This window comes from Odocoileus virginianus, chromosome 17 (assembly GCF_023699985.2).
Source record: "Odocoileus virginianus isolate 20LAN1187 ecotype Illinois chromosome 17, Ovbor_1.2, whole genome shotgun sequence".
NCBI lineage: Eukaryota > Metazoa > Chordata > Mammalia > Artiodactyla > Cervidae > Odocoileus > Odocoileus virginianus.
In genome coordinates, this window is record NC_069690.1 from 41,448,519 (window position 1) to 41,463,368 (window position 14,850).

The following is a 14,850-nucleotide window of genomic DNA, read 5'->3' on the forward strand; positions in this document are numbered from 1 at the left end:
GGCTGAGGCTAGCCTCCCCAGAAAGGCAAACTTCACAGGTTTCTGCAAACAGTACATGTCTCAAAGTCATGGGTACGGAAGGATTCAGGACAAAAGATCATGAGAGGGACAAAAACGATAGTTGAGCTGTTTTCCTCCCTTTATAGAAGGCGGCACAGAGAAAGGGTGGGTTTCCCCTTTGTAGCTTGTCAGTCTGGTGCCCGGGAGGCCAAAGTGAGGGGCGTTCAAGATATCTTCAAAGAAAGTGCGAGACTGATTTTTCAACTAAAGTCCTACCACAGGAAAGGAAAAAGAACCCCCCAAAAGTAGCCAAGTCAGTAGCCAGCGTTGGTTTGCCTTCCTCTAGTCCCCTTGACTCTTCATTATTGAAATCACCCCACTTCCTTCCTGCTTCCGGGACCGAGGCTTACAGAACCCTTTTCAGACCCCGAAGAACACATCAAGGACAAGCTAGGTCTCTGGCTTCCACGCGCGGGGACACAGGTCCCATCTGTTGGAGACCGAATGCCCTCAGGTTTGCGCTGCGCGTAATCAGGTGACTCAGAACTGGAGAATCGCTCTGTGCGAGGTAGCTGCTAAAAGAAACCCCACTGCACTCGAGGAGCTGCGGGAACCACGCTGCTTCTCCACTAGCCTCTCCCTCGTCGAGGGGGCCGGGTGGGGCGGGGCTTCCTCTCCCGCGCAGGGCGGGGCGGGGCTTCCCCACTGGCCGCGCCCGGGCCCCGGTGGCCGGGGGCGGGGCGGGGCTTCCCCACTTATCGCGCCCGGGCAGAGGCGGCCGGGGCGGGGCGGGGCGGAGCTGTCTTCTACCAGCCCTCCCCGCGTCCTTCTACTGCGCATGGCACGTTGCGTACCTCCCTCCCAGCAACCGGCCTGGCGGCAGCGCGGCTCTAAACCAAGGAGGCGGAGCTGAGACTGGGCCGGGACTGCTTGGTAACTCCAGGACCAGGTACCGGGCTGGCGGGGCCGCCTGGTGCGCTCCGGGGATCAGTTCCTCCTCGCCTTGACGCCGATTCCATCTCCTCAGGGGCGGGCCTTCATCAGAGCGGCCACCTTTCGCCTCCCTCGTCCTCCGCTGGCCCCCTTTGCACCCGAATCCTTGTCGATTCCCGCAATGAGGGGCTGTAGCCCGAGAAGAGAATAGGTTTGGGCCTGGCCCGGAGACACCGCAGCGGAGTTGCCGGGCGGAAGAGGCGAGCGCCTGCTTTCCCTCTCCCCTTCCCCCCGATTTCCAGGTGGGAAACCTGGGGCCCAGGTGACAGTTTGTCCTGATATAACGAAGAGGAGGCATATCCTCTCCCCATACCCCATTTGCGCCCCCCGCATCCGCCCCTCTTCCCAGGCGCGACAGGCAGCAGTAGGTCAAGCCCTCGTAAGGACGGAGCTCGGGTATTCCCTGAATCAGCCTAAATAGAGCTTCTAATTGTCTTGTTTTCCAGAATGCTTAAGTGCCCACAGCACCTTGGGGTGGAGATGCGGGATGGGGGTAGGGAAGTGAGCGCGAGGGAAGGGGAGTGGTTAAATAAAATTGTTCAAGTTTTCAGGAAATGGGGAACCAACTTCTCCGCCCAGCCTTCTGTTAAGGTATCCTACTATCTTCGAACTTAACTTCTTCCCAAAGAGGAAAAGACGTGCCAATTGATCCTTTTCTTATTGTAACATTTGTTGGGGTAGAACCGAATTCCAGTATGTTTTTGTGGCATTAAGACACTTTTTCATTGACTGATCTATGCTTTTCTTTAGAGATCCCCAACATTGTTTCTTGTCCCTGAAAGTTGAAGAAAACAAATCTTTTCTGATTATCTGCCTCAAGCCAGGAGCCTGTTCAGCCATAAGATAAAGTGTTGAACTGGTTAAATCTGTTTGCCCTTTAACTAGATTTCTTAGAGGTGTTGTGACCCAAATGCAGTGTTTATAGTTGTAATCCCAGACATGGAAGAAGTTTAGAAAACCAGTGACAAAAATAGGGGAAGAAGAAAATTTGATAAGGTAAATAAATTTTCCTTTCTATACCATTTAGCATCTAGTCAGCGTTGTCAAATCAGATGATGCCTTTTCAGTCATCACATCTTTACACTCAGTCTTGAGGCTTCTCCCTAAGTTTCTCTGTTATCACTTACAGCTTCTAGAGCACAGGCTTTGGAATAGACCTAATCAGTCCTCTATTACTTGCCTGTGTAACTTCGGTTATTCGTTTTTGTTTTGTGTTTCTTTTAATTTTTTGGCCATGTCACACAGCATGTGGGATCTTAGTTCCCCACCAGGAATTGAACCTGCTCCTCCTGCAGTGGAAGCAGGGAGTCCTAACAACTGGACCGCGAAGGAAGTCCCATGTCTGTGTAATTTGGGCATTTAACCTCTCTTAGTCCTAATTTCCTGATCCGTAAAACGAGGATCAATAATAACTTATTGTGAGCTGATCTCCATGAAGCATTTAGCACAGATGCTGGCACATGCTAAGTTCACCATAAGTGTCTGCTGCTTTGATTATTTTCACTATTATTAATTTAACAGACACAAGAGTGTCCATATTAAGTGTTGGTCACAGTAGCCCCTGGGAATGTAGCAGTAAACAAGATGCATTCCCTGCTTTCTCAGACTCTCTAGTGACGGAAAATGATAAAGAGGCCGTTGAGAGAGTGGTATATATAAGGATTGAGTACAGAGGCCAAGCATCTAGCCCAGGTGGGGTGGGGCAGTCTGGTAGGACTTCCTGTAGCAAAAGGACAGGCAAAAGATGAATAGATTGGAAAAGTGTAAGTGGTCCACAAGGGGAAGCAGGATCTTTAAAGTTTTCCCTTTGGGTTCCATTTCCTACTTGCCTTTGAAGTTGTTCTTAGTCATACACAACTCTGTGTGACTCCCATGGACTGTACAGCCCGCCAGGCTCCTCTGTCTGTGGAATTTTCCAGGCAAGAATACTGGAGCGGGTTGCTGTTTCCTGCCGCAGGCGATCTTCCCGATCCAGGAATCAAATTCTCCTCTCCTGCATTGGCAGGCGGATTCTTTACTATTGTGCCACCTGGGAAGTCCATTGCCTTGATGCTCCATGTCCTATAAGAAGCTCCATGTCCTAAATATGAACTTATCGCGAGGCTTACTTGCCAGCTTTCTGCTTTTCTCTCAGCATTTTCTTCTAAAATGAATTTCTGTCACTCGTACAGCCTTAGCTACTGACCCCCAAGTCCACATAGCCATCTCTAACCCCTCTTTTAAGCATCAGTCTTACTTTTCTAACTAAATGCTATTTCCACTTGGGATATATAACTGTTTTCTTAATTGCAGCATAATTAATTAAAACTCAAACTCATCTTTCCAACCAAAATAACTTCCATCTCTGACATTTTCTATTTTGTCTTTGATACACTACTCTTTACAGTTACTCAGGCACCAAAAATAAAAAAGTCATCAGAGTTGTTCACAGGTAGAACAGGTTCCCTGATTAGGGAGTAAGTTTTCAAGCAGAGACTTGATAACCTTATATCCAGGTGTTTGTAAAGCTGTTCTTCCAAAGAGTGGAGGACAGACTCAATGACTTATGGTGTCCTTACTTATTTTCCTTTCTCCTTATTCATCTGTTTTTTTTTAATTGGATGATTGCTTTACAGTGTTGTGTTGGTTTTTGCCTTACAACAACATGAATCAGTCATAACTATATTTATGTATCCCCTCCCTCTAGAGCCTCCCTCCCACCCATCCCCATCCATTTCTCAATATTCGGTCTTCCACAGGTTCTTATCACCAGAGATGTGGCCCAGAATAACTGTATTCCCTCTTTTTCTTTTTTTCATTATACTGGATTCCAACTAACATTCCTTTCTCTGGGTTGTTTTCACCTCCCTCCTCTCACATCTCTTTGCAGATTACACAACCCCTCACAACCTTCAGTTCAGTCACTCAGTCATGTCTGACTCTTTGTGACCCCATGGACTGCACCACGCCAGGCTTCCCTGTCCATCACCACCAACTCCTGAAGCTTGCTCAAACTCATGTCCATCGAGTCGGTAATGCCATCCAGCCATCTCGTCCTCTGTCATCCTCTTCTCTTTCCACAAGCCTAGCCCACCTGAAAAAAAGAATGGAAATGTAGCAGATATTTTTCTAGATTCTTAAAAAGCACATCTGAGTATTTATTTTAGTGTTTTAGTTTTAAAATCAGCTTTATTCAGATATAATATACCTGTAACAAAATACACCTATAGCAAGTGTACAGTTTGTTAAGTTTTGACAAGTATAGTTACATAACCACCATGCAATAAAGATACAGAACTTTTCCATCACCCTGAAAAGTTCTTGTGTTTCTCTTTGAAGTTGGTCCCTCATCTCACTGTTGGGTCCAGGCGACTAAGACCTGCTTTCTGTCATATTTTTGCTTTTTCTAGAATTTTATGCGAATGGAAACAGTATGTAGATTTGTGTCTGACTTTTTTCCCTTAACCTGAAATTGTTGCCTATGTCAGCAGTTTGTCCCTTTTTATTGCTGAGTAGTATTACATTGGTGTCTGTTCAGTTCAGTCGCTCAGTCGTGTCCAACTCTTTGCAACCCCATGGACTGCAGCATGCCAGGCCTCCCTGTCCATCACCAACTCCCGGAGTTTACCCATACTCATGTCCATTGAGTCAGTGATGCCATCCAACCATCTCATCCTCTGTTATCCCCTTCTCCTCCTGCCTTCAGTCTTTCCCAGCATCAGGGTCTTTTCAAATGAGTCAGTTCTTCGCATCAAGTAGCCAAAGTATTGGAATGTCAGCTTCAACATCAGTCCTTCCAATGCATACTCAGGACAGATCTCCTTTAGGATGGATTGGTTGGATCTCCTTGTAGTCCAAAGGACTCTGACAAGTCTTCTCCATCACCACAGTTCAAAAGCATCAATTCTTCAGTGCTCAGCTTTCCTTATAGTCCAACTCTCACATCCATACATGACTACTAGACGGACCTTTGTTGGCAAAGTAATGTCTCTGCTTTTTAATATGCTGTCTAGGTTGGTCATAGCTTTTCTTCCAAGGAGTAAGCGTCTTTTAATTTCATGGCTGCAATCACCAGCTGCATTGATTTTGGAGCCCAGAAAAATAAAGTCTGCCACTGTTTCCCCGTCTATTTGCCATGAAGTGATGGGACTGATGCCATGATCTTAGTTTTCTGAATGTAGAGCTTTAAGCCAATTTTTTCACTCTCCTCTTTCACTTTCATCAAGAGGCTCTTCAGCTCTTCTTCCCTTTCTGCCATAAGGGTGGTGTCATCTGCATATCTGAGGTTATTGATATTTCTCCCAGCAATCTTGATTCCAGCTTGTGCTTCATCCAGCCCAGCGTTTCTCATGATTGTACTCTGCATATAAGTTAAATAAGCAGGGTGACAGTATACAGCATTGACATACTCTTTTTCCTATCTGGAAACAGTCTGTTGTTTCATGTCCAGTTCTACTGTTGCTTCCTGACCTGTACCACATTTTTTAAATGTATTTACCAGTTGGTAGATGCTTGAATTTTCAACTTGGGGCTATAGTGAATAATGCTTTTATGAACATTCATGTACAAGTTAATGAGAAGATATGTTTTCATTTCTCTTGAGTAGATGACCTAGAGCAGAATTATTGAGAAAGAAGCGATTAAACTATTTTCCAGAGGGGCCGTACTTGTTTACATTCCCACCAGCAATGTACGAGAGTTCCAGCTGGTTGATGTCCTTGTCAACTCTTGGTATTGTCAGTCTTTATGTTTAGCCGTTTTGGTGGGTGTTTAATGGTATCTCATTGTGGCTTTATGTTTATTTCTCTGATGACAAGGAATGTTGAACATCATTTCATGTGCTTAGTGGCCACTCCTTTTTCTTCTCTTCAGATCTGTTGCCATTGTTTAAACTGGGTTGTCTTATTATTGAGTATAGAAATTCTCTATAAATTCTGTATATAAAGTCCTTTGTAGATACACACACATGCTCACAAAATATGTTTTCTCCCAATCTTTTCAGTTTCTTGGTGGTGTCTTTGTAAGGCAGACATTTTAAATTTTGATAAAGATTAATTTGTCATATTTTTCTTTTATGTTTCATGCTCTTGACAGTCTATTTTTGAATCTCTGCTTATCCCAAGATCATGGAGATTTTCTCCTCTCTTTTCTTTAGTAGTTCTAACTTTTTCTTTAGTTGTGTGATCCATTTCAAGTTAATTTTTGTGTGCAATATAAAGTCAGCATTGAGGTTCATTTTTTTCTAAATAAATATCAAGTTGTATCCAGACTATTTTTCCCCATAAAATTATTTTGGCCATTCTCTTGAAAAGTAATTGACCATATATGCATGGGTCTGTTTCTGGGTTCTCTGTTCTGTTTCATTAACCCATATACCTATCCTTAGACCAAAGTACGCCATCTTGATTACTATAGCAATAAAGTAAGTCTAGAGTTCAGGTAATAAAAGTCTTCTGACTTTCTTTTTCAAAATTATTTTGGCTCTTTTAGGTCCCTTATATTTCCATGTAAGTTTTAGCCTGAGCTTATCAATTTCTTTTGAAAGTCTGCTGGGATTTTGATAAGCATTGCATTGAATCTGTAGATCAATTTGGAGAGAATTGACATCTTAATAATATTGAGTCTTCCAATTTATGAACATGGTATATCTTTTATCTAGATCATCTTTGATCTCTCAGCAGTGTTTTATCATTTTAAACATACAGGTCTTACTCATAGTTTATTATAATTATTCCTAATCATTTTATGTTTTCATTGGTTTATTGATGGTATTTTTTAAATTTCATTTTCTGATTGGTTGTTGCTATATATAGAAATACAACTGGGTTTTATAATTGATCTTTATAAATTAACTTTCTTAAGGATAATGATTTTTTTTTTTTTTTTGGTAGAATACGTAGGTTTCTATGTAGGACTTCCCTGATAGCTGAGTTAGTAAAGAATCCACCTGCAATTCAGGAGACCCCAGTTTAATTCCTGGGTCAGGAAGATCTGGAAAACAGATAGGCTACCCACCCCAGTATTCTTGGGCTTCCCTTGTGGCTCAGCTGGTAAAGAATCCGCCTGCAATGCGGGAGACCTGGCTTGGGAAGATCCCCTGGGGAAGGAAAAGGCTACCCACTCCAATATTCTGGCCTGGAGAATTCCATGAACTGTACAGTTGGTGGGGTCGTAAAGAGTTGGACACGACTGAGCGACTTCCACTAGATTTCTATGTATACAGTCTTGTTATTTATGAATAAAGAATTTTACATCCTTTTTTCCCATCTGTATGCCTTTTATTTCTTCTTGCCTTTTTGCATTGGCCAAGACCACTAGTACAGTGATGAAAAGAAGTGATAAGAACGTTGTTGTTTATTTCTGTCCTTAGAGGAAATTAGTTCATTCTTCTTACTATTAATAGATGTTAGCTATAAATTTTTTATATGTACCTTTTACCAATTTGACTTGGTAAATCCCATTTCTATCCTATTGCTTTTCAACTATTCCTAGTTGACTAAGAGTTTTTTTTTTTTTTTTTTAACTTGTGGCTTAGTGTTGAATTTTGTTAGATGGTTTTTCTCCATCGATTGAAATGATTGTATTTTTACTTGTTTACTCAGTAAGATAAAATAACATCATTTTTTTTCAAATGCCTTAAAATTGGTGGTTCTTTATTTGCAAGCAGCTTCAAAAACTGTTTTGTGTATGTTGATTTGTTTTTTAATGTTAAACTGATCTTTTATTCCTGCAGTAAACCCTCCTTGGTCATGATGTATTATGCTTTTAGCTATTCTAGATATAAATTCTTAACTATAGATAGCAAACATAAAATCAGGATGACATGAAAAAACATACTTTTGAGAAGTGGCAAAAGGTCTTGGGAATGGGTAACAAAAATATAAAACTTAGCAAAAAGGTTGGAAAATAAAGTTTGAAGAAGTTTCCTGGAAAGTAGAAAGTTGTAAAGTAGGAGTGAAATATAACTTTAGTGGATAATCCTAGAAATATACCTTTAACTATTAGAACTTCTGTTGCTGTTTCTTGCCACAAAAATAATATTCCCCAGAATTGGAAGACCCACATTTCCACATTAAAAAGGCTGAATGCCACCAACTTTTCACCTCGTCTAGATTACAGCCGGAGGATGGAGGGCCTCAGGAAGGCAGTCTCTAGGGAAAAATTGCAATGAATGAGTTTGAGTGTATGGAAAAATACATTGATAAGACTAATAGCAGAAATGTTGAGGTATTTTGAAAAAGTTAGTAACTACATGGAAAAACAAGCAGTGAAAAAAATGAGGCAATTATTAAACTGCTGGGGGTGGTGTGGGAGAATGAGTGTATAAGACAAAAGACATAGTTATCTCTAACTGCCTCTACTAAGAACCAAGTCCTTGGGCTTGCCAGGTGGCACTGGGGTAAAGAACCTGCCTGCCAACGCAGGAGACATAAGAGACTCCTTATGAGTTCGATCCCTGTGTCACGAAGATCCCCTGGAGGAGAAGGTGGTAACCCACTCCAATATACTTGCCTGGAGAATCCCATGGACAGAGGAGCCTGGCCAGCCACAGTCCGTGGGGTCACAAAGAGTCGGACATGACTGAAGCAACTTAGCATGCAAGAACTATGTTAGTGTAGTCATAGTAATGTAAATTTGGACCATGGTTTTAACCAAAAATTATGTCAGAACTATGTTGGGAGAATGAAGGCAGGAAAGTTGGGTGCAGGTGATCTAGGAGAGCTTAGTTTTCACCTACCATGGTGGGAAGTTAGTAGATAATTGTCTGAAATGGGTATGTCATCACATGTAAACAACATGTAAAAATGATGACTAAAAAGAAGGGTAAACAACCAAAAGAATTAAAGGTAATTGCTTCTGCAAAGGGGTCAAGAGAAATTAAAATTTTTTTTAAAAAAACCTATAACAAACTTCATTTTCCTTACAGAGATGCAGTATTTTGGAATGTATTTGGCCATAGTACATCCAGGTTTATTGTCACTGAAAGTTTCTCTAAAATGTCTTTACAGTCTAGCAATTTGTAGGTTTAGTTCAGTGCTTTGAATGGTAGACTCAGTTTTTGTTAATCAACAAATATTTCTACAAAAGCAGACTTGACTAACAACTTGTGTCTATTTTCCTTTTAGGTTTAAATTTTTGAAATTGAAGTAGGTCTACACGTTAGGAACTCATGTCTTTTCTTGTAAGTAAACCAGAGCGAATTAGGGTGAGTGTTTCTCTTCTTCTGCCTTTACTATTTTTATTTTCTGAAAAGCAATGTGTTTTAGCAGATATTGTAGACTTTTTTTTTTAATGTGATGCTCAGAATCATATAGAAGTGAGAAATGGAGAAAGTCAAGCAGGTATTGCAGCCTCCACTCCAAAGAACAGAACTTGCAGGCACAGGCTGACCAGAGACACAGAATATAATATGCCCACCAGCTTGTCTGAAAGAGAAGAAACAAGGTAGCTTCCTTTTTGAGTATCAGTCATACATTAAATGAGTTGCTGGCCTTTTTCATTGTAGATATGCACCCACTAATGATCTGCCTGTTTCCTGCGCATTTTCAGAGAGTTTGTGGGTTTTAAAAATCAGCATCAAATTGTAATCATTGGAACACTTTTTTGAGCCCAGGCCATCAGCAGTAAAAGCACGGAGTCCTAACCACTGGACTGCCAGGGAACTGCCATCATAGGTTTTAACTGAAGACTCTGAAAAACTTTATTACACCTGAGAACTTCGATAGCTAAAATGACCTCAGGAATAAATACTGGGTTTAGTGTCCATGATTTCGTAAAAGACTGTCTTATTTATTATCAAGTATTTAAATGCGGTAGCAATCATTTTAAATTCTTTAACACTGTATGTGTAATATGAGACGTTGTGAATGGACCACCCTCCTTTGTGGCCTGTGGTATCTCAGCTCCTTGATCAGGGATTGCACCTGAGCCACAGCAGTGAAAGCCTGGAATCCTAACCATTAGGCCACCAGGGAATTCCCTGAATATACTACTTTCTTTAAATATTAAGGTGTAAATTATATTTTGTGGTACAGTGCATATGAATTTTTTATATCAAGTTTTTTATTTAGGGTGTTGCTTTTTTACTTGGAAAAAATTGATACAGAGAAGGATAGAGAATGATGGTATAGTTTCAATTCATAGTCCATATTATGTGACTTTCTTTTTGCAACTTATTTCTGAATGTTCCTTCCTTTTTCTTCTGTTTATGTGGATAAGAATTTATATTGGAAAGAATAAACTTTGCTATTAAGAGGGTAAAAAATTACAGAATCCCTCCTTGGCCTGAACTCTACCCAGTGGAAAGAATACCCTCAAGCCAATGGGCTTCCTGGTGGCACTAGTGGTAAAGATTTTCACCTGCCAATGCAGGAGATGTGGGTTCGATTCCTGGGTGGGGAAGATCCCCTGGAGAAGGAACTGGCAACCCACTCCAGTATTCTTGCCTGGACAACTCCATGGAGGGAGGACCCTACCGGACTACGCTGCAGTCCATGGGGTTGCAAAGAGCCAGACACACTGAGCACACCCACAGGGAGGCACTAACTTCCTATTGTAAACTCTTAGGTGTTGATTCAAAGTAATACCAGCCCTTAAGTGAAATGCAGCCTTGTTCCCTTTGCTTTTATGTATGAGCTGCTTTTCTCTCTCAACCTGATTCAGGTGAAACCAGACCTCTGATTATGGTATGATGGAAACCCATACTCGTTTGAAATAGGCCAGTTATGTAAACCATAGATCAGTCATGCTAGTTCAGTCCTTATAAACTTGGTAGAAAATTTAAATGTTGATGATGTCTTTAGAACTCCTACCAGATGAAAGAATATGTAGCTGGCTGATCCCTTTTACAAACTACTAGGAGCTTGTGAAAACCTGTTTCATCCCTGTTTTCTGTGCTGTGAATTCATCATATTTTTTCCAAATTGGCAGTAATGACCCAAAGCATCTATAGTAGACAGCCGTGGACTGACTAAGATGCGACCCAAAGGCAGTTTTATATACAGGAAGGACAAAAACATTCCTCATTATTAAGGCCAGTGCTACTTGTCATCTGTCAGATTTAAGAATTGCTCACCTGATTAGATAAGAATAGAGCAAGGAATTAATCTATTGTTTTCAGTCGATTTGAATCCCAGTTTCTTTTAAAAACTTTTCCTTAGTAATATAGCCTAACTATATACTGCATGATTCAGTTTTCATAGTTGTATTTTTGTCTTTCTAATGGCTGATCGCTAATTTTTTGTGGCTTGGAAGAAGTACTAATTCTCTCTGGGGTTTTCCTCTTTAGCGGTGGGTCTCGGAAAAGTTCATTGTTGAGGGCTTAAGAGATTTGGAACTATTTGGAGGTAAGTACAGTATGGCTTTTAGCCATCACTTTAGGATAAATATCGCTACCCATTTCTTGATTAAAATCAATTTATAGACATTAGTAATTCCAAGGGCAAGTTGTTATGTTTATTTGGCCACAGCTTTTATATTTATTTGGCTCTTCTTTGAATCCATGGTTTCCCCCAAATCTGAGGACTAATCTAGCAGTTAGTTGTCCTTGGCCTGTCTTGATTGTTAAAAAGCCAGTATTTACTTAAAAGCACACGTGTTTCTTCCTAAGTATTTGTCGAGTTGAAATACTTAAAAGGAAAAAAGTAGGTGTTTAAAAGCCTCTAGCCTTGAAGATTTAAAAAATAAAATTATGGTCAGGACAGAGGTAGCAATGATATAAAAGTTATGGTTTTACTGATGAATCTAGTTGACTCATCTTTTCATGAGACTTAAAAAGAAACTAAAGAAAAAAATCTGTCAGGACAAAGGCACTAACTTCCTATTGTAAATTCTAAATGTTGATTCAAAGTAAAGTAGATTTGCAATTTGGAGGTTTAATAGACCCAACCCCTTCCCTTTGGCTATTTTCAAATTGAGCTGTTTTTTGGAAACTGTGATCTTAATTGAAGGCAAGGAAAATTCCTTTTCTATAAAAATAATAGTAATAAAGCCCCATTCTTTGTGTCTGAACACCACAGATACTCACTTTAGCTCCTATAGCTAAAGAAACGGAGAAGGCAATGGCACCCCACTCCAGTACTCTTGCCTGGAAAATCCCATGGACGGAGGAGCCTGGTAGGCTGCAGTCCTTGGGGTCGCTGAGTCGGACCTGAAGCAACTTCACTTTCACTTTTCACTTTCATGCACTGGAGAAGGAAATGGCAACCCACTCCAGTGTTCTTGCCTGGAGAATCCCAGGGACGGGGGAGCCTGGTGGGCTGCCATCTATGGGGTCACGCAGAGTTGGACACGACTGAAGCAACTCAGCAGCAGCAGCAGCTAAAGAAATGGCTTATCAGATTGTATGTTGGTTAACTGATCCAAAATACCCTGAAAGGCTTGAGTAATTGAAAACTCAAAACACATTAGTTACCAGGTGGTACCTATTAATTTATTTTCCCTAATGCCACTCAGAAAATTTCTGGAGTTGAATTATTCATGAATTTTGTTGAAGGGTTGTATAAAAGACAAATGAGAGTTTAGAAAAATGAGTTATTTTTGTTTTGATTGTAAAGAATAAAAATAATCTACACAATAAAGGCAAGGCTTATGGAACAGAAATGCTCCCATTCTCATTTTCTTCCCATCACTAATGGTAACACGATAGTTTTAAAGTAAACACTGGCATTGATGAAAATTGAGTTGAAAGTCCAGTTTACATTAGTTTAAAATATTCCGGTTATGTGAATTAGATGAATGGATTTTGATTTCGATGTCTTGAGTGTAGGATTTCTGGGTGTCTTTTGATAATTGCCTAGTCTCTGATCTGAGGAGGATGAAGAAATTGTTCTGTATATCGTTTACAGCTTAATGAAGTGTATATTCAGGTTGATACAGCTTGGGATTTGCCTTCTGCTCTATGAAGATGGGGTTTCATTTCCTTTCACCTGTTCACCTGGCTTCTTATCTCTGTAAGAAGAGATCTTAAGCAAGCCTGTCTTAAGCAACCACTCCTGCCATTTGTATACCAGGAAACTGATCCATGGCACACACACACAAATCTTATTTTGATAAATTGAGGCTAATTTACTCTGCAGATATTTTGGGGATGTGTAATCATTCCAGTCCTTTACAGTTAGAATCTTTACTTCGATATTTTTCAGAATGGAGAAAATAAAAAGCATAGATACAGAAGTTGTCGTCTTTTGGAGCAGAAAGTTATTTAAGCTGTCATTTGCTTTATTTATGTTCACCAGGCGTAGCAGAGGGCCCAAAAGCCCCTGCTTTATTTTCATTCAGAACAGAATGTATCTGACTGAAGAATCAAATTCAGTAATGGTCCCACAAACACAGGTTGCTGTATTAAAACTTCTTTTTTTGGGGCAAATCTATTTTTTATTTCCTGTACTCCCTGGGAAATCACCAACAATGTCTATAATTTTATAATGAGTTTTTATAAAAGTGTAAGACTCTGAAACCAGCCTATTGAAAGTAATGTTGCATGCTGTTGGAAAGTAATTGTATAACTGAAACTATAGCAGTTGAGTCATAATCAGTAAAGAATACCCGTAGAATAAGAGTCTCGCCAAGTTTTGAAGAGCCATAGATTCATGTTTAAAAGCCCATGTATCTGCAGCATTTTTGCTCTGGATCTGTGTGTGTGTGTGTGTGTGTGTGTGTGTGTATTGACTCCCTCCCTTTTGAACCTGTGTGTGTGTGTGTGTGTGTGTGTGTGTGTGTGTGTTTATATGGAGCACTGCAGGTGGTTTTTGCTATAATGACTTAAGTGGTTTCTATTAATAAATGTAGTCTTAAGTGCAGTAATGGCTGTTCTGCATGTGGGTGTGTCTTCTGCCAAAAACACAAAATGCCAACAACCAATTTCTCTACTCCAGAGCAGCCTCCGGGTGACACTCGGAGAAAAGTAAGTGATTTCCTAGGCTCTTGTACCATGGCTGTTGCATGGAGTTGATTTGTGGAGCTCCGTTTGGTTTTTTGGTTGGCTTATCATTTTACATTTCTGCTCATCTGCCCTTGAGTTTTATTTGCAATATCATTCTTCTTGTGGGGACTCAGGTTTCACCCCGGAGAGATTCTGATGTGTACTTTGAAAACTGAAAAAACATCTCAGGCACTTTTTCTCTCTCTTCCCCCTCCTAGCCCTCCCAATCACCTGGCCGCCCTCTCCAAAAAAAAAAAAGAGAGAGAGAAAGTTTCAACAATCTAACGTGGTTATCTTGCAGTAACTAGTGGTACTATATTTTCTGTCCTTAGTCAATTAATAATAGATTTCAGTCCACAGAGAGTATATAGATCTCTGTCTAGATTATAAGGCAGGACTTCCAAATCTACTTTAAAAACAAAACCCCAGATTTTAATGTAGAAAACAGAAAATGTATTATTTTATTGGCAGAAGTTTTAAGAATCCTGCCCCACTTCTGACTCTTCTAGTTTATTTTACCAATGGGAATAACAGCAGCAAACCAAGCTGTTTCTAATATGGTGAATCAGAGTCTTATGCAGAGAGAATCAGAGCCCTTTTCTCCATAGACCTCTTCCTCTTTTCCAATAACAACCTTTGTGCCTTTTGCAAGCAGCTCCGAGGTGGGTGAAAGATAATGCTGCTGACTAGTTTATTTTTTTTAGGAGTTTATCTTTGAGTAAAGCTTGCTTGGCAATGCCTGTCTATCAGATCCGAGTATTTTCCAGTCAGGAGACCAAAAACGTGCCCTGTACGAGCAGTTAGGTGTTTTTCCAGAGCACAGTGCCAGTGTATATAGTTTTTATATTTCCCCAGCTGCTGATTTTATACCAGAAGTCATCCTGTGTGAAACCTGGGGGGGCGGGGGGGTTGGATGTACTTATTTGTTGGGCATTTCATAGGTAACTAGTCTTTGT

At 40.6% G+C, this 14,850-nt stretch overlaps 1 protein-coding gene across 25 annotated transcripts in view; it reads left to right on the forward strand.

Annotated features, from left to right (window-relative positions):
- Positions 1–444: 444 nt before the first annotated feature.
- Positions 445–14,850, forward strand: part of STRADA (STE20 related adaptor alpha) — a 28,389-nt gene continuing 13,983 nt past the window's right edge. For 2 of the 25 annotated variants that reach the window (XM_070479514.1, XM_070479536.1), the window contains exons 1-5: positions 820–1,389; positions 3,863–4,004; positions 9,099–9,178; positions 11,261–11,318; positions 13,848–13,876. In XM_070479514.1, the coding sequence (XP_070335615.1) occupies positions 9,143–9,178; positions 11,261–11,318; positions 13,848–13,876 (123 nt within the window). In that variant the 5' untranslated portion in view covers positions 820–1,389; positions 3,863–4,004; positions 9,099–9,142. The other 23 variants (XM_070479516.1, XM_070479520.1, XM_070479524.1 and 20 more) reach the window with 23 other exon arrangements.